At 47.0% G+C, this 20,007-nt stretch overlaps 2 protein-coding genes across 2 annotated transcripts; both read right to left on the bottom strand.

Moving 5' to 3' along the window:
- Positions 1–1,446: 1,446 nt before the first annotated feature.
- On the bottom strand, positions 1,447–1,968 carry LOC119448769 (transcription factor Sox-7-like). Its single transcript, XM_037711992.1, has one exon. The coding sequence runs from the start codon at positions 1,966–1,968 to the stop codon at positions 1,447–1,449; it is 522 nt and encodes a 173-aa protein (XP_037567920.1).
- Positions 1,969–18,643: 16,675 nt separating this feature from the next.
- LOC119448758 (transcription factor SOX-7-like) lies at positions 18,644–19,510 on the bottom strand. Its single transcript, XM_037711982.1, has one exon. It carries the CDS (start codon positions 19,508–19,510, stop codon positions 18,644–18,646), a length of 867 nt encoding a protein of 288 aa, XP_037567910.1.
- Between the last annotated feature and the right edge of the window lie 497 nt (positions 19,511–20,007).

The raw sequence follows: 20,007 nt of genomic DNA, 5'->3' as shown, positions 1-20,007 counted from the left end.
AAGGAGCCTGTGGGACATCTTTGGCATTTGGTGATACCACTATATTAGGAAGATAATGAACTAAGTGGAGCTGCAACATTTCACGCAAAAACGGATGGTCACTTTCTTGAAAGAAAAACAGGCGACAAAAAATTTGCCGGCCCATCTGTTCTCACAGGGCGGCGCAAAACCACACGTTTATCGTGTTTCGCAACCGTAGCTATGATGCAGAGCGTCAGCGGAAGTTTAGCTTACGACAGAAAGAACTCAAGGAGGCACCTGGGATGAGCGAGAAACACAGCAACAGGATTCATGAAAAGGTGATGAATATGATGATAGATGATGATGATGGTAACCAAGAGCTACAGCAACAACAGAAGAAGAAAGAAGCTCATGCGGCCCGACGCTGCATGGTGCCGTCGTCTTATCCTGGTATAAGTAACATCGCGGCGTTGCAACCACGTTTCTGCGTTTGTCTGTAGGACTTTCGCGGCGTTTCTCGTCATTATACCAAACACAGCATCACACCACGAGGAAACGCCCGCTTAATTAAGTAGCAAATGCTTACGCATACTTTAGGTAACTCCCACAGGCGTTTCTCCGTGATTCTTTTTAATGAAAATGTTTTCTCCATGGTCATGTCCCGCCAGACTGTCATCTGTTTTGACAGCAGTACCGCATTTCATTACAGACAGGAAGGTAATTAGCTTCATTTGAATATTATATTCTTACGAACTCGTAAATATTGAATCTTTTATGTGAGCACTACTTTAACAGTGACTCTCGTGCGCTAAGCGTAGAATACTTTTTTATTACATAATAAACCATTACTTTTTACTAAGAGGTACGTATTTTAGTTGCTTCAAGAACTAAAGCACGGGGCCACAGTTATTAGCATAGCAGCAGCGAAGCATATAGTGGGAGCTCAAAGGGAAGCATTGGCTCGGGAGGTGCTGCTTGGGCCCCCCACTTTAGTGGTATCTGGAGGAAGATTCTGTATTTAAGGGGATAGCCAGGTGTGCTTCCGCTGCTGTTGCCCTGTGCCCTCTTGAATCCCATAAGGGAAGCAAAGTGTGGCTTCATCAATTCAGAGCCGACCACGACATGCAGCGTCACCATACAAAATGCTGCATCCTTCCGTACAGAACTTTCGCTGTGATCATATGCCTTCAGCAAAACAGCCATCATCTAAGGTAGCAGCTGCACAATTATTCTTTTAGGATGCACTTCAACGAGTCGGGGCCATGACCTTGATTGCAGCGATGACAACGTCTTGGTCATCCGACTCCCCGATGAGCAAGTGCACGAGCCGCATTGTTTTCACGGGGGGTAGTGCAGCAGCTGCCTCCAAAGAACACAGCTCGGCCGCACGGCTCACCCTCTCTCAGGCTGCTTGGATGTTCCGAAGATCTCGGCATAATTGCGGAAGTGTTGCGGCTGCCTCTTCCACAATTCAACCAAGGGTCTTCAAGCAGCCACATTTACAGGCACCACTTGTTCTTCGGGATCCTTGGTCGTGGCCGGGACAGTGGGCGTCGGCATACAAGCCTCCGTTCCCTGACCGGCGCCCGAAGCGCTGACTCGAGCAGCGCTCATGGTAGCACTGTGTGTGCTTCTTGGCGTCGGCCGCAGTGGTGGCGGATGCTGCTGCTGCTGGAACTTCGGGCCGCCTCGACCGTGGGCCGCGACCATGCAAGTTGTCGGCTGCTGCTCCTTGTCCCAGGAACTGTCATTCTTCAGCTTGCTGGTAACCAGCTTGGCAACGCGTTCCTGCTCCTTGCGCCGGTGGGCCTCACGCGGGTGGTTCGTGTAGTCCGGGTATTTCCATCGGTGGACGGCGACTGCTTCGGCTACCTTGCGCTGGAGGGGCTCCTTGTCCGCGGCGCGTAGAGGACGCCACACCTTTGCCAGGCGGCTGCTAACACGCCGGTTGTTTTCGTTCGCTTTCATGGCGGCCACCCAACGCCTCTTTTCCTGTGCGAACGGCATCGATGCACTGGCGGTGGGGGAGCGTGCGATCGCCGCTGGTAGCAGTGTTGCACCTGGGTGCTCAACGATGCACCCGCCACGCCGGGATGCGAGGCCTCATCGAAAACTGCCATCACTGCTTCTGTTGCTGGTGCGCAGCCTGTATGAACAGGCACTGAATGCTTCGTAGGCACGTAATGGCGGTGCTTGGCTGAAGTGGAGCCTGGGCCACCGACGATGGCTGGCCTTTGCTGCGACTTCACTCTGCGGAGCCGACAGCGTCCAGGAATCAGGCGTTGTCGAAGAACGAGCTGCCCAGAAAGGAGTCGTCGTCCTCTTTGTCTCGTGCAGGAGCGTACGTAATAGGAATGATTATGATGATGGTAACGACGATGAAGATCCCCACTTATGGCGTGTACTTACATAGGAAATGTGCAAATATTAAGATGAATTATTTAAAATGTTATTCTAAGAAGAGAAACGAAAAAAAGCAGGACTGTACGAAAGACAGGAGAAACGAGTGTAGTACATAAGTGGGCAGTCTGACTAACTGAAACAAAGGTATTAAATACTTATTTATGAAGAGAATAAAAAACAAAACAGTAATGAATTTCCGCGATTCACTTAAATTAAATTCAGTGGAATAAATTATGAACCGAGAAGTTGTGTGAAGCTACACAAATTTGCACGGACTTGTTTCTTTAAAAATCACTGACGATTACGAAACTGCGAAATTTGAGCTTAGCACTATACGTGTCTTCATTTCGCGAGACATTGAGGCATCGCACCGATCACCGCACCGACTGGCAGAGCCGCGACGCTATACCATATAGACCGGTCACACAGTCGCCGGTTCTCGGCAACTGCAGCTTATGCCACCGTAATATTTACCGGGAAACACCGCGAACGCTATGCGAGAAGGCGAGCTTTCTGGTTCTTCTTACTTCCCCTGCCTCGCCCGGCACCACCGCTTCCGCGGATGCGCGGACGTGAGCGCCAACTGGTGGTGTTTCAAGGTGGCTTCCCCCGTTTCATCCTCGCACTCTCTTCGTTATCGCTGTCTTTCCCCCGCTATCCCCCGCTGCGCACGGCTTTCGCTCTTTCATCACTCGCTGTGTTCGTTCGCTCCGTTACGTCGCCGAGGCACGCCGACGCTCAACGCAGGAACGGGCGCCTAAAGGCCTGCCGACTGCCATTATATATATAGGCGGGCTCAATACGATCGTCAGCGAAAATAGTGCACCAAATAATGATAGCGGCAACGCCCGTGCTTCTTGTATGTATATTTTCTCGTGCTCGAAACGACTGGAAACATGCTTTCGAAGTCCTTAGTCTCGATAATAAGCACTTGCCTACCGCCGATGTTGTTTACATTACGCGTTGGCCTAGCGCGTCTGTCGACTTTGTAAACGGCGAGTTAACGAGCCCAGCTGAGAAACTCTGCCAAAGAAAATGAATTTTCAGTTCCATTAAGCGCTGCAGCGATTTGAAATATGGCACTCCTCACTTATTGTGGTGTGTGGTGGGGTAAATGAACCGTGTGGAATTTCGGGTGGTGAACCACGGCGTGCTTCGTGGGCGAATTATGTGGTCTCAGGTGCCTTAAGTTTAGCGGGCGAGCTCTGCACTGTTTCCAGCGGCAAAGATAACTTTCGAAAGCGAAAGACACAGGTAGCCGAAGAGTGGGAAGTGCACCTTCAACTATGCCGTCCGCTTCAGATGACAGTGCACTTTTCGATTAGGCATGTGAAATGTAATTATGCACAAGGTCACAGTACTCCTTCACTCATGTCTTTCAAGTACAGGCGCCTGATGGGCTAGTTGGGGATAAATCGCTCTAGAACGCTTACGCAGTGAAGGAAACGTGACATAGCGCTGTATTTTCGAGTCTGTGTCTTTGTACTTGAGCACCGCAAAAATAAATGATCTGTTCGCAATATTCTCAACGTGTGCAATGCATACGAGGACCGCCATCATACAAGACCTATGCATGCACCCGCGTATACCAGGATTGCTTCGATGTCTGCTTGAAAAGCAGCACGTACTGAGTCAATGAAACTGTAATTGGCTTTTTATGCTTTTTTTTATCGAAAGAGCAGATGTAAGTGCATTGCGAGGAAGAGCATAGGTGTCATCAGTGCTTTGGGCAGTCGGGCAGGGACTACAAGCTCAAGCCCTAAGGACGTGTCTCGGTCTTCCGAAGTGTGCGTCTACGGCGGCAACGATTGTCATAGCGCCGGACCACCCAATATCAACGTACTTAGCCACCGACGCCCTCAGGGCGCATATTCGGCACGTTGCCCGACTACCTTCCCACCATCTTGCATCTTTACTTACAGAAAGGCCGCACACAACTTTCAGTCGTATAATTGCAGCCAATCATACCTCGTTGCCATCGAACTACATGCCTGCAGCAAGACCATCCTCACCGTTATGGTGCCTGCACAAACCTGACATACGCCTCACCATCCCAGGAATCACGAAGAAAGCTCACATGCCGTCATCTGCCCTGAAACAGGCCACGTTAGGACTTTTACATGAGGTTCACAGTGGCCGCGTACATGTTTATGTCGATGGCTCAGTCACACCTACAAGTTCAGCTGCCGCAGTGGTGATTCCAGCAAGATCCGTCAAGATGCATTTAAAGACGTCACATGTCTCATCAACGACAGCTGATGAACTGGTAGCCCTCCGTGCGGCTCTTCATTTCATTCTGGAGGAACCACCCCATCCATGGTCAATCTTCTGTGACTCCAAGGCAGCCCTCCAGAGTCTACTCTCAGTACTGCGCCATGGATCACATGAGCAGCTCGTCGCAGAGATAAGACAAGTACACCATTGCATAGTTGATGAAGGGCACAATATAATATATCAGTGGTTGCCTAGTCACTGTGGCATACATGGCAATGATCGAGCGGACGCAGCGGCCCGATCTGCCCATGACGGTGTCAACTGCGTTGCCATTCCTCTTTCGAGAGCCGACGCAGCGAAAAAACTTTCCGCGCTTGCGCGTGAGCTAACATTGATGCAATGGAATTCCTCCGATTTCACAAGTGCACGCCTTCATGCCCTGGACCCTAATTTACAGCTTCGTATTCCATTGAACCTTCCACGACGGGACTGCACACTTCTAATCCGTCTATGGCTTGGAGTAGCATTTTCAAGTGCGTACTCCTTTCGTATCGGAATGGCCAATAGCCCACTTTGTGAATCCTGCGGGTGCAACGAAACAATCGCACACCTTCGTTGTGAGTGCCCTCGTGTCAACCCGCAGAGAGCAGCTCTCTCAGCGACGATAGATCAAATGGACAAACGCCCAATAACAGAGAAGAACATCCTTGGAAACTGGCCTACACAAACAATGGCGCGAGCCGCCCTGAAGGCACTGCTGCGTTACTTGAAAGACACCGGACTCAGTGTCAAATTGTGACTCTGCATTGTGTTACGTAGGACGGAAAGTTCACACTATGCAACACGAGAACGCCTTCGCGGACTTCATGACAGTGCCCACAGAAACAGTTCTGCTTTGTGTGCGTGTGTGATTTTCTTTTCTTTCCTTCCTTTTTTGCTTATTCTTTCTTTTCACTTATTTTCTATCTCTCTCCTTTCGCATCCCTTTACCCCTCCCCCGGTACAGGGTAGCCAACCGGAGACAACCTCTGGTTAACCTCCCTGTCTTTCCTTTACCTTTTTCTCTCTCTCTCTTTGGGCAGTCGGTATGCCTAAACTGCCCAAATCTTTTCAGCTTGCACTAAAATGATTCTCACGTGATACTATGCACTGTAGTCGGGAAAAAGATTGCGTACTAACTATATGTGGTGCCCGAAACATGGCCTCAATGGCGTGTTTCGCGCTCCGCAATCACTTCCGGCACATGCATTTACCAAAAGACCTTAGATATCGGTTTTTGTTACTTTGATAGATTTCTGTTATCGGATTTTGACGCCACCTATTGGAGCCGCGCGCGTGCCGTTGTGAGTGCCCTCGTTTCGACTCGCAGAGAGCAGCTCTCTCAACCACGATGGACCATCCGGACAAACGTCCAATAACGCAAATCAACAGCCTTGAAACTGTCCTACACGAACAGCAGGAGCGCCCCTGAAGGCACTGCTGCGTTACTTAAAACACACCTGACTCAGTGACAAATTGTGACTCTACACTGTGTGACGTACGATGGGACGTTGACACTATGCAACACTAGAACGCCTTCGCAGACTGCGTGACAGTGCCCACAGAAACAATTCTGTTTTGTGTGTCATTTTCTTTTCTTTCATTTTCCCCCCTTTTATTATACTTACTCTTTCTCTCTCTCTCCTGTCGAATCCCTTTACCCCTCCCCCGGTACAAGGTAGCCAACTGGAGATAATCTCTGGCTACCCTCCCTGTCCTTCCTTTACCTTTTCTCTCTCTCTTGCCAAAATGCACGATAGCCTAACACGGAAATAACTTTAAAAAAACTACTAGCGCGCAATAAAACGTGCATGACATTGCAGTAAATGTAGCAAGATGGAAGCCTGTGCCCTTTAATGCATTTACCATTGTAAGTAAAAAGTAACATACTTACAGGCAGAATTAATGAACATGGCCGATACGATTTTCAAACTTATGTCAGATTGTGTGTACACCCATTTTGTGTTTCTGAGCTATATATAGGACGAATTTCTTGGAAAGCCATGCATACATGTAACATATCGTCGCCGAGTTGTACAAGTCGCTGTTTCCTGTAATAAAGTGCTGTAGGAAGTTGACGCTCTGTCTTGTGTACTCTTTCTTCGTTTCCATGTACTTTTTCGATCTGCAAACTTTTCTTTAGTACCTGGCGGGTGTATGTAACGCATGCTATCGAGCTTGTACACTGCCGTAAAGGCGTTGTTTATAAAGATAATTTCATCACCGAGCACTTTTATGTATGCAAGGTAGGCTTTGTCAATCGGAGATTAATCTAGCACAAACTATCTTTGACCGGTGGTGTGGGGTTAACATTTAGGTGGACTGCAATAATTGTATGTGCTACAGATAACAAGTCTGGGCCGGAAGACGCCTCTGCGCATGCGCCTGTTTTCTCTCTCTCTTCCTGCTTCTCTCCCTTAGTTTACATATATTTCCGAGCCGGAAATAAACGGTGTTCTTTTGGTGCCTGCGACACTGGTCTCAGGTTCATCTCGTAGCTGCCGGCCAGGAGCAGGTAGGACGTAACAGTGGCGACGAGGATTCTGCTGCTGCAGGAGACCAGCATAGGCCTACACACGACGGCCCGGCAGAACCTGGACATACCACGGCCATGGCCCATAGGCTGCCGGAATTCGAAGACGAAAAAGATAAGTGGCAGGCGCACTTAGTCAAGATTGAAGCTTACTTTGAAGCGAATGATGTGAAGGATGATGCTAAAGAAAGAGCCCTGCTGGTAGCTGCGCTTGGAACAAAGACAATAGAAATTTTGACCGGGAAAGTAGCGCCACAGAAGCCTAACGCCCTGACCTACGAAGAAGTTGTGCAGTTTTAAACAGCTACTACGACCCGGTGCCGAATGAAATTTCTCAAAGCTTCAAGTTCTTTCATCGATGTCAGCAAGAAGGAGAATCAGTGCATGCATTCATAGTGGCTATACGCAGATGGCACAGAATTGCAATTTCTCTACGATGCTGGACAGAATGATTAGAGACCGTATTTGTGCGGTGTCAGGTCGAAGAATGTGCAGAAGGAGCTGCTAGCAAAGAAAGACCTGAATCTGCAAGAAGCCGAGGCTCTTGCCCTTGCCGCGGAGAGCGCTGAACGCGATTCGCAAGGAATTGCTACGGAAACGGAAGAGGCGAGACTGCTATAGCTGAAGAATCAACAAAGTCGCGTACAAAGTCGCCGGGCTTGCAACAATGCAAATGTTGTGGGAATCAACGTCACGTGACGAAGGCGTGTCGACTAATCACGAGTAGATGCTTCAAATGTGCACGGCCAGGGCATTTAGCCAGAATGTGTGCGGTAAACGAAAAAACAAGCAGAATGCTTGCAGTAACGGCGCAAGCGGTGGAAACTGAAGATAGTGATAGCAGCGCATCGGTCATTGACAACTAAGCGCACCCTCGTACAACCAATCAGAAGATCATTCGCGTGGAATGGCATCGAAGTGAAAATGGATGTCGACACTGGCCCTCCTGTTTGCCTCATTCCTAAACGCATTTACGAGAGATATTGTCATCCATGGCCGCAGCTATACAAAGGTGAGAGCTCCAGCTTTCATGCTATCTTGTAAGGCTTCCGCTCCTCGGTGTACTGACAATGCCAGTTTCATATCAAGGTACAACAGTACAATGTAGTCTGACTGTTTTAGACAGCAATGCCCCATGATGATTATTGTGTTTTATTGGCGCAAGGGCCAGATGTGGCCAAAGAGCGCCAAGACGATGGTAATGACTTGTTAGTGGTACATGAATAATGAATTACATGAACATTAGAAGTGCCATGCCTGTAAAGGGGGCTAAAAACAGTCGCTGTAAAGTGCGTAAAATATATACGTAATAAGATTATGGCAATGACTAATTATGTGTACTATGGGCATGGACAATGCATTGCGAAGGAATGATAGGACTTGCAAAATATTAAAGATGCGAGGATTAGCCAGAAGCACAAGTGCCTAAACAGAGCCCTTGAAACACAAGGGCCTGGAGGCATGTGCTATAAAAAACTAGCGCAGCAACATCCTCTGGACGGAGGATGCGCTACGAACTTATTGGGCTAATAACATGTAGCACAACATCTTTCAAGAAAGCATGCAATGGCCCCAGTCGTTGCGGCCGGGACCTACTGCTAAAGTTAGCAGACGAACGCATCCAGGTGCTTAGCGTGTACCAGCAGTCTTCATTATCAAGCCAAGCCCTGACGGATGTGCCGAAGCTACTGCAGCAAAACGCTGACCTTTTCAGTGAGGGTACTGGTCTCATCAAAGGCCCGCCAGCCCGACTGCACATTAAGACCGGATCAAGCCCCAAGTTCTTCAAGGCTAGAAAAATTCCTTTTGCACTTCGAGTAAAGAGGGAAAGAAGCTTGACAGACTAGTCTCGGCAAGCATAATATCTCCAGTGTCTCATTCCGAATGGGCAACGCCCATTATTATCGTTTTAAAAAAGGATGGAACAGTGCGCATTTGCGGCGACTTCAAGGTGACACTAAACCCAGTATACGATGTGGAACAGTACCCCTTGCCTGTCATAGATGACATTTTCGCAAATTTAGGCGCAGGAAAGAAATTCAGTGTTTTAGACCTTCGCGATGCTTACAATCAGGTAGAATTGGATGAAGACTCACGGAAATTAGCCATAATAAACACACAAAAAGGGCTGTTCTGCTACAACCGATTGCCATTTGGCATTGCGTCCGCCCCAGCGATATTTGAACGGAAAATTGAATCATTGCTGCAAGGCCTGAAAGCAACCCAGGCATATTTAGATGATGTGTTGATAGCTGAGAGTGGCGACGCTCAAAAGGACAATCCCCAAGCTGTGTTGCAGCGTTCCCACGAGAACAGTGACAAAATTCGTTCTGACAAGTGCAGGTTTTGTGAATCATCCGTGACGTATCTTGGCCATCGCATTGATGCTGAAGGACAGCACCCGCTGGAGAAGAACGTTGACGCAATCAGACTGGCTGCTTTGCCACGAAATGTTGTCGAGTTGCGACCCTTTTTGGGAATGCTTACTTTCTACAATAATACAATAAGTTGTTGCCGAATCTATCCACGGTGCTTGCACCTTTGTTCAGTCATCTGGAAAAAGGTGCGAAATGGACTTGTAGCGCAAAAGAAGACGCGGCATTTAAAAGGCAAAAACTGCTTTGTGTTCGGCTCCCGTGCTAACGTACTTCGATTCTGAGCTGGAGTTGCTGTTGGAATACGACGCTTCGCCTTACGGTGCCGGTCCCACCCTCTTTCACCGTATAAATGGCGAAGACAGACAAATTGGTTTCAGGTCGCGAACGCTCACCTCAGCTGAAAGAAAGTACTCTCAAATTGAGCGAGAAGCGTCAGCGCTAGTGTTCGGAGTGTCAAGGTTCCGCGACTACCTTTTAGGATGTAAGTTCACACTCGTAACAGATCACCGTCCGTTGTTGAGTCTTCTCAGACCAGGCGGTCAAACTTATTTCATGGCCGCCACCCGAATTCAGCGATGGGCGCTTTTGCCCGGGGCGTACAAATACAAGCTTATCCGTAAACCTGGCAAACAGATGTTGATCTCGGATGCTCTAAGCCGCTTGCCTCAATTCTTGCAACAGCCGGAAGCAGAAAAAGATGTGACGGAAATGGTGCTTGTCATCGACCAATGGGACCAGCCAGCGGTATCCTGCAAAGAACTTCAAGCACTCACAGCAGCCGACGGTGTTATGCAAGCGATATGCAGGTACGTGACTGAAGGATGGCCCTCCGTCATTGAAGGGGACAGCAGAGAAATGGCGGATGATTGGAAAAGGCGACATGAGCTGTCTGCGGAGAAGGGGTTGTTGTTCTGGGGCAATCGTGTATTGATACCAAGGGCGGCGCGTGAGAAACTGTTGAAGATGGTGCATGAGTCTCATCACGGTGTGTCTACAATGAAGACAAGGGCGAGGGCTAGTTTTTGGTGCCCTGGTCTAGATCAAGACATTCATAGAATCGCTTTAGACTGTCGAGACTGTGTTCAAGCTTTGCCTATGGCCCCTGCACGGAACACCGTCAGTTGGCCGATTTCTCGGGAGAAGTGGTCACGGTTGCATGCAGATTACGCAGGGCCTTTCGAAATCAATATGGTGTTAGGATTTGTGAATGCACACAGCAACTGGATAGAAGCCATTCCAGTATCTCGGGCGACAGCTAATGCTACTGTAGATTCTATGCGAACCTTGTTCAGCCGTTTTGTATTACCCCGCACCATAGTTACGGACAATGGGAGGCCATTTACCGGGTTAAATTTTGCTCAATTTGTGCAGAAAAATGAAATCGAGCATGTTAGTACCCCGCCTTACCGCCCTCACTGCAATGAACTAGCCGAACGTGCCGTAAGAACTATCACGGATGGATTGAAGAGAATGCCTCGAGAAGAGCTAGGCAGAACTCTGGCCAGAATTCTTTGCAACTACAGAAATTCACCACAGGCGTCGGGGTTTTCACCATCCCAACTGCTTCTAGGCTACCGGCTGCGCACTAGACTGGATATGTGTTTTTCGTCAACGAGCCACGAGATGCGGACAAATCAAGCTGTTGATTCCGCCAGTTGGTACTTCGCCCCTGGAGAGACCGTCTACGTGCGCAACCACGGCTTAGGAGAAAAATGAACACCCGGCAAGGTGAAATCGACGAGTGAAGCCCGTCTCGTCACTGGAAACGGAGGATGGCGTCATTCGACGTCATGTCGACCAGATGCGCAAACGTTCACCGAACACATATTCAAGCAGAGAACTGCCGACCGCAGAAGAATCGCCTTGTATAACCGGAGAGGCACCGAAATACGAGGCTGGCGACTTTCCGAAAGCCCTGTACCCGAGCTACATAGGTCCACAAGGATCCGAAAGCCAGTGGAACGCTACGGCTACTAGGGGAAAGGAATGCTGCAGATAACAAGTCTTGGCCGGATGACGCGTCTGCGCATGCGTCTGTTCTCTCTCTTCCTGCTTCTCTCCCTTGGTTTACATCTATTTCCGAGCCTGAAATAAACGGTCTTCTTTTGTTGCCTGTGATACTGGTCTGAGGTTCATCTCGTAGCTGCCGGCCAGGCCTGGGCCGGTAGGACGTAACAGTATGTGAGCTCCAAAATTTGCAGCCAGTGAATTTGTGTTCAGACATGGCCTCCCACACATAGACAGACCACTTAGGGACATAATTGCTTGTCAGGTCGATTTTTATTATTCGTAACATTCTGGCCAGTGTCGCCAGGTTTGGCTACATATAGCCAAATTGGGCTATGGGAAAAAATTTTGGCATCGCGTTGGACGAGTTGGCTATGTGGCTATATTTGGGCTACGGAAAATCTGTGACTTGGCTTTGTTTAGGCTATAAGTGGTGCCCTAATCCACGCTCCAGAGGTGGCTCTGATCGTGTAGAAGCCAATCTCCAAGTCTATGTTTTAGCTGGCTGAGCCGGCCGCGTGGCTGTGCGTGTGTGCATGCACAATATGACCCCGCCCCCCTCTCCCTTCCCTCTCTGCGCCTTTGTCTGAGCTAGTGGCTTTGATCTTTGATGCACTTAAACTTACACCCCGCTTGACCGTTGGGCACCCGATTCCCAGGCATCGGGATGAACCTGGGAGTAGTGGGTTTTTCACAGTACACTGTACTTACATGGATATGCTCAGGAAGGGAGAGCAATAACATAGGGTCGGGCCGTCGCGCGATCGTGGCGCCGACGTGAAAGAAGGGAAGCACGGGTGGATGACACGCTCCAGTGTGTTCATGGCCATATCTTCTGGGTGAAGTATCGCGCCGGGCTCAGCTTTCGACTTTTCGCCGGGCACAGCTTTTGCCTGGGCCATCCCGCATCATCCTGATGTAAACAAATAAACAAATCAAATCAATCAAATCAAACCTACTCCACATTTCTCGCGCGAAGCTTTACTGCCATTTTTCCTTTTCCTGCTAGATGAATTTTTGTTTGTGCTTAGATCCGAGATTCATTTCGATAGGTTCGACGTAAGATTGGATCCTCCTCAGAGAGGAGAATACAAACATGGGGAAGTGGGCCAAGTATGTGACAACGTACAAAAAAGAATGGGAGCAAGAGCCCGAGCCAAAGGTGGGTTCTGGTGCTTCAACTTCTAAATGGTTTGCCCATAACATCACAGATGCAGATACTCATTCTCCTAATATCGAAACATGTTTGCCACGATGACATCAGTGCAGAACGTCTCATGAACTTCACCCACCGTGTTAGCTTAGCATGTGAGGTGGCGCACTGCTGGCTAGAGGACGCGGGTTTCATTCCCGCCATGGCGGCCACATTTCGATCAAGCCGAAATGCAGGAACACCAGTGTACCTAGATCTAGGTGTACGTTAAAGAACCCGAGGCAGCCAAAATTCTTCCGGAGTAGCCCACTGCGTCATGCCTCCCAATCATATTGTGGTTTTGGCACGTAAAACCCCAGCAATTATTAGAGAGTTTTAGAATAGGGACCTCAAACGTGTTGGGGTCCCAAAAAATACTGTCGAAGCCACTGCGCTTGCGCAAGACGCAAACTGGTTTTGGGTTTTCCGTCGGGCACGCTATTCCATCGATTTAGCGTATGGTAGCCACCATAATTTAGCGGGAGCCCCAAAAGCTGCCCCAAAAGTTTTCGTTAACAAACATGGCGGCCCCCACCGAAGTGACGGCTCTAACCTGGCACCAAACTCGGCTCGATTCGTGGTAGCGCGTGAAGTTCGTAAGCTAGGAGACGCGATGGCGGTTATCACTTTTTCTCATCTAACATGTGTAAAGAAGATTGAATCATTAGACGCCACTGATTCCGAATTCAATTATCGATATCTTCGCTCGTAGGCCTAACACGGATTTACTTGGCTGGGTGAAGGTACGTAAAGTTGGTTACTCAAGACTAAGCGCTACAAGCTGGTTGCTGCTAATAGAATAAGTTCTAAATTGTAATTAAACGAGAAAACACGAAAGTCTAAATTACCTCTAATCATAGAATGGTATATTTTATTTTATTATTCATAGCAGCTTTTCATTGACACCGTAGTGACGCTGCAAGCGAAACACGTACGCTATCCGCCAACGCAAACGATCTATTCTAAAACTCTTCACTCCTGCATGCCCCAACGCTAACACCCGCAAAGCTATTTGGCGCCCCAAACTTTTGGGGCCCCTATTCTAAAACTTTATTAGCACATCAACATGATTTGCGTTTTGACAAAAACCGCTTTTCACAGCACTACCACTCTTATCAATTTGTTGTTTACCTTTGCTCTTTGTGCGCCGTCGCGGCTTTTACCATTTCGAGCGAGTTACGTTCGGGACGTGCTCGGCGCCGAAAACGACTGCGCGCTTCTTACACGGGTGTGCCGTTTTGCGCAGCAATATTTAAAAGCTTCGCTTACACAAATTCAGACAGTGAGTGGCATCTGTTGCCTGTCACTTTTTTAACGCATGTGCTTGGCGTGCTATAGACCTAAGATGGCGGCCAGGTTGATGTAAATCGAAACCATATAGGTAGTGTGTGTCCCAGCTAATCCGGGCCAAGCTAATTAAAAAAACAGAAAAAAAACGAGAAGACAAGATAGGACGACGAGACAAGCAACGCGAAATATCGTAGCGCAAAAGACTTGTTTTAGCTCATAAAAAAAGAAGCCCCGAGCACGTCGCCGTCGCAGATCGCTGGACAGCTGAACTTCTACGCCGTAGGCAGAGATGACGTGAGAGATCGATGATGCTAAACATTATTTTGCGTTCACGACAGCTAAAAAGCAGCGTTCGTAGTTAATATTACTGTAAATAAGTAAAATAATAACTTAGTACTATGTCATAAAATAAGAACACTGATTTCGGCCTCAGCACCGGTTCGCTGGAACTTAAGAGCTTCCGGAGCCAACAAAAAAGTTCTGTGCAAGCATGATGTCGCTGTTGATGTCAACGGCCGACTGTCACGGCGGCACGTACATGAAAATGGCTATATTTGGCTACGAAATTTTTTTCATTTTTGGTGTTTGGCTACATTTGGGCTACAACTTCTCTAGCTTTTGGCTACGCCACCTCGTCGGACCTGACAACACTGATTCTGCCAGGTATCTAATGTACATGAATGAAATTTTCTGTTTAAATAACCAGATTATATGGCGAAGTCAGAATCTTCATATAAGTGGAGAAAGTAACGGCTTTCTCGTTCTCATTTTCGTAAACACTGTTTGTTAGCCTAAACCCAGAGATGAAGATGTAACATCGCGTGGTATGTTGCATGGCATGTTGATGCTGCATCCTGGATTTTTAAGTCAACTCGCGGTTCACTTCACGAGTGCTTTTCGTCGTCTGCGACAAAGCAACCGTCTAGACCAAATAAGTGGGAATTTTCACAAACGTTAGCGCTAAAGCTGCTTCTGTACAGCTCCATATATTATCACATCGTGGTGACTGCGTAGATCAAGGTCGAGCCAAAAAAGTCCGTCAGGAATCTAACTCTTTATTGTGCGAACGTGTGTCCAGAAAAAAAAAGTTACACTCAAAGCCACAACGTCTGCGGTGAGCACAGTCGTGGATTGTCGAAACCTGATCAACGGGTCGAGTCCGCTGGCTATTTATACAGGGTATTTCTACGGAGACTTCAAGTTATATGCAAAAATAATTGGAAGTTTCCGTCGGAGACATGCCATCAGTGGTGGCGACCACGGGGTGATGGCTGATATGGGGTAATAAGGCTGCTAATGATGACGCTATGTATGGCAGCGCTATTCATGCATCATATCTTGCACAACATGAAGTTGGCAGCCTGTATGGCAAAAATAAGAGCTGGCTATCTTTTAACCACCTTAATGCAGTCTACCCGAAATAAAGAAGAACAGATTTTTCCCCTCAACCCTTGGTTTGGCTTTGCTTCTGACAAACTTATGATGGCAGAAACGTGGTATCAATCCATGACTTAAGCATCAGTGCTTAAGTCGCGCGGCAACACAGGCACAATTGCACATGAGAAACAAAGGAATAAATGAACATGAGGAACAAAGAAAAATGAAGCCAAAAATGGCGTCTGTCGCAAAAAAAAGGAAAATAAAAGGGTATGTCTAAAACACAACGCTCAGTAACCTTACAGAAGCATTGCTTCAGTCAAACCACCTTTAAAAGAAGCTACTGAGGAGTGTCGTTCAATTATTTTGATAAAATCCTTATTCTCGGTATAGGTATTTGATATTTAGACTTTGTTCATCGTAATTTGCTCTCAGTTTTGGTACTCTACATTTTATTGTTCTAAGATCAGAATTCCGATTCATTACCATTAACGATACTAGCTTTCCGACTATGACGGTCATTTTTATTTCTGTATGCATGTAGGTCGGAAGCTTGGGTTTGTAAAGCTGGTCTACCCTCAATATTCCGTGGCAGTCTCGGAACGACGGTGTGCTTACGGTATGTTTTAAGCCTTCTATAGCTCTAAATGACTTCTTTGTGCGATACAAATGTTTTCAATATTTGAAGCAGTAGTGGTATCCCATATCAGGAGACAATAATAAATAGGAGATTGAATCATTGAAAAGTAAAGAGTTGCTCTGAATTTCCTGGGGATTAGATTTCTTATTTTCCATAATGCTCCTATTACTCTGCATAGTGTTAATTTCATGTAATTTGTGTTATCCTTCACAAGTTTTCATGAAAAAAATACCTAGGAATTTAATAGAATCCATACGCTCTACAACGTTATTACGAAAATATAAAGAAACATTTTTAGCGATGGTTTTACGAGCTCTAAAAAGGGCGTACTTTGTTTTATTTGTATTACACTCTAAGTCATTTGTATCTAGCCATTCAGAGAGTTAACGCTGCGTATAGGAGTATTTTTGTGTGTATGTGGGATAGAGGCTATATCATTTATGTACTGAAGAAAAAGCAGTGGTCCTAAGATCAAACCATGGGGCACGCCCGTTAATATACCAGGTGTTCAAAATTAAGCTTTACGGAATTTTTAAATATCGCCTGTGGCAGATAGCATATTTCCTATCATTGAGCTGGGTTATTAGATCAAGCAGACATTAGTAGCACGAGAAATCAAAAAGCAAATTCAACTAAATGACAAAAATTCACTAATTATCTTCTTAGTTAGCTATTTTACGACACATATTGGGATTTACGAATTGTAGCCGGTGAACTTGTCACGCGTATCCACTAGGAATGAATTTCCTGAATGACACCACTTTGGAGATATGCTCAATCAAACTCGCCGTAAAAATGCACAGTTGTTCCACTTAATTTTATACCAAAATGATGTTTTATACATTGAAGCACAAAAAGAGACAAACTGGAACGCCAATGTATTTCGTCCCACACTTTGGGAAATAATAGGTCGAATCTGGTGTTATTCTGGAAATTCATTTGAAGTGTAGCGTCTTGCAGCCACACCGGATACAATTCGTAAACTGCGATATGTTTCGTAAAATATTCACCTCAGAAGTTCATTAGTCAATTTTTCGTAATTAGTTGAAAATGTGTTTCGATTTCTCGCGATACTAATGTCCGCCTCTTGGAATAACCTAGCTCAACGATAACAATTATGCTACCAGTCACAGGCGATTTTTAAAAACTTAGTAAAGCGTAATTTTGACCACTCGGTAGGCTCTATGTTTCAGAAGGCTGAGTGATATGTCACACAGTTTTCGAACTTTTAGTTACTTTTCCATAAGTTCAAAGGCTCGCCCTCGTATGCCCTAGCTAGGAAGTTTACTTAGTAAGATGTAATGTTTGACGGAATCAAAGGCTTTCTTTAGATCCAGGAATATTCCAATTATTAGTAATTTTTGTTCAGTGTTTTCTATAAGCCATTCTGTAACATACAAAAGTGCTAATTTGGTCGATTTCTTTTTTTTTGGAATCCAAATGTATGGTGAAATTAACTTGAATTTCACTAAATAGTCAGAGAGATGAATAAAAAAACACGTTCAATAACTTTCGAAAAAATACCTAGCACTGATATCAGCCGGTAATTGTTGAAATCACTGTTCGCACCTGCCTTGCGAATAACACTTATCCGGGCTAATTTGAGCTCATCCGGGAACAGCCCGTCTTGAAGCAAACAGTTGCATACATGAGTGAGCGGGACAGCAATCATGGTAGCAACCGCTTTAATTGAATCAGCTTTAAACTCAGCAAGACCTGCTGCACTGCTACTGTTCAAGGAGTTAATGATTCCCATCATTTCCGCCTCACGCGTAGGTTCTGCGAAAGCAATCTCTCTTACTCGTATATGAACGTAATACATGTGATCAAGTGATCACATGAGCTCGTGTCGTGGGGTTCTTTAATTAACCGGAAGATAAGAAGTACTCAATAATCTATCGAGCAGCTCAGTTATAAAAAGGTTACTTCGTCGATAGTGAATTCTTCCGGTAACCTATCAATGCTGCATGTACCCCAAACCTCATTGTCGGCTTTCCAGAATCTATATTGATCAGTAATATTGTTAAAATTGTACAAATAACAGGCATCTTTAGCCTTTCTGATTTTGGAATTCAATTTATTTCAAGATTTCTCGTATTCTTTGAATTTGTCAGCATCCTTTTTTTCAGAAACTCCAAGTATAACATTTTATTTTTGTATGCTCTTATAAAGTGCCGAAGATATCCAAGGCTTTCTTGCCTTTTTATGCTTTTTCCAAATGCGGAGTGGAAATGCGCGATCACAGAAATCGAACATTATTCTGCGAAAGCGAGAAAAATAAGATGCTGCATTACTGTCACTAATCACCTCAGACCAGTCAGTGCGCATAACCACAGATATAAACGTATTTATTGTTGATTCGTTAACTTTTCTTGATCGAATCGACGTTTGCGATACGCCGCGACTCGCACAGCAGTACAAGACGCAAAAAATAGGTAAATGGTCGTTTGCATCGACAGATAGAACGCCGGAATCAAGTTTTTCAATTCAGAGCCGACCACGCCATGCAACATCACCCTACAAAATACTGCCGCCTTCAGTAGACAATTTTTCGCCGTGATCACATGCCTTCAGCAAAACAGGCATCATCTGAGGCGGAAGCTCCACAATTATCCTTTTTTGGATGCACTTCCACGTGCCGGGACATGACCTTGATTACAGCGATGGTCATCCGACTCCCCGATGAGCGAGTGGAGTAGCCGCATTGTCTGTTTGGGGGGTAGCCCAGCAGCAGCCTCCACAGAACACAGCTCGGCAGCACAGGTCACCTCTCTCACAGGCTGCATGAATGTTCCAAAGATCTTGATCAAGGTCAGCTCAGCATAATTGTGGAAGTGTTGCGGCTGCCTCTTGAACAATTCAGCCAAGGCTCTTAAGGCAGCCACTTTTATAGGCACCACTTGTCCTTCGAGATCCTTGGTCGTAGCCGGGACAGTGGCCGTCGGCATACGAGCCACAGTTTTCTGACCTGCGCCCGAAGCGCCGACTGGAGCAATACTGATGGTACCACGGTGTTTGCTCTTTGGCGTCGGCGGCAATGGCGGCGGATGCGGCTGCTGCTGGAACTCCGGGCTGCCTCGACCGTGGGCCGCGACCGTGGAAGTTCTCGGCTGCTGCTCCTTGTCCCAGGAACTGCCGTTCTTCAGCTTGCTGGTAACCTGCTTGGCAAAGCGCTCCTGCTCCATAGGCCGGCTGGCTTCACGCGGGATGTGCGCGTAGTCCGAGTACTTCCTTCGGCGGACGGCGGCAGCTTCGGCCACCTTGCGCTGGAAGGGCTCCTTGTCGGCGGCGCGGAGAGGACGCCACAGCTTTGCCAGGCGGCTGCAGAGGCGCCCGTTGTCTTCGTTCACGTTCGTGGCGGCCACCGAACGCTTTTTCTCCGGCGTGCACTGCATGAAGGCGTTAGGTGGCGGGGGAACACGTGATCGCAGCTTGTAGCAGTGTTGCACCTCACTGCGCAACGATTCACCCACCATACCGGGATGAAAAGCCACAGGAAGGGTCATCGCTGCTGCTGCTGCACAGCTTCGGACACGTTGCGGTGGTTCTTTGCTGCAGCGGACCCAGGGGCAGGCGACGATGGCTGGCCTTTGCAGGTCTGCGGAGCCGGAGAGACCCGTTCTCGAAGAACGAGCTGCCCGATAGGAGTCGTCGTCTTTGTCTCGCGCAGAAGCGTACGTAATAATAATAATAATAATGGTAACGACGATGAAGATCCCCATTTATGGCGCGTGCTCACTAATGAAATGTGCAGATATTTGGGCGCCAGGGCGAAGTTTACTATGAAATAATTAAAATGTTATTCTAAGAACAGAAACGAAAAAAGAAGACAATACAAAAGACAGGTGAAACGAGTGTAGTACATAAGTGAGCAATCGTACTAATTGAAACAAAGTTATTAAATACTTATTTATGAAGAGAATAAAAAAACAAAACAGTAAAGAATTTCCGCGATTCACTGAAATTAAATACA

This window comes from Dermacentor silvarum, chromosome 1, assembly GCF_013339745.2.
Source record: "Dermacentor silvarum isolate Dsil-2018 chromosome 1, BIME_Dsil_1.4, whole genome shotgun sequence".
NCBI classification, from domain to species: Eukaryota; Metazoa; Arthropoda; class Arachnida; order Ixodida; family Ixodidae; genus Dermacentor; species Dermacentor silvarum.
This window is presented reverse-complemented; position numbering and strand designations above follow the sequence as displayed.

Excerpts from the sequence above, each read along its gene's own strand:
- LOC119448769 (XM_037711992.1), bottom strand. The coding sequence starts at position 1,968 with ATGCCGTTCGCACAGGAAAAGAGGCGTTGGGTGGCCGCCATGAAAGCG.
- LOC119448758 (XM_037711982.1), bottom strand. The coding sequence starts at position 19,510 with ATGGTGGGTGAATCGTTGCGCAGTGAGGTGCAACACTGCTACAAGCTG.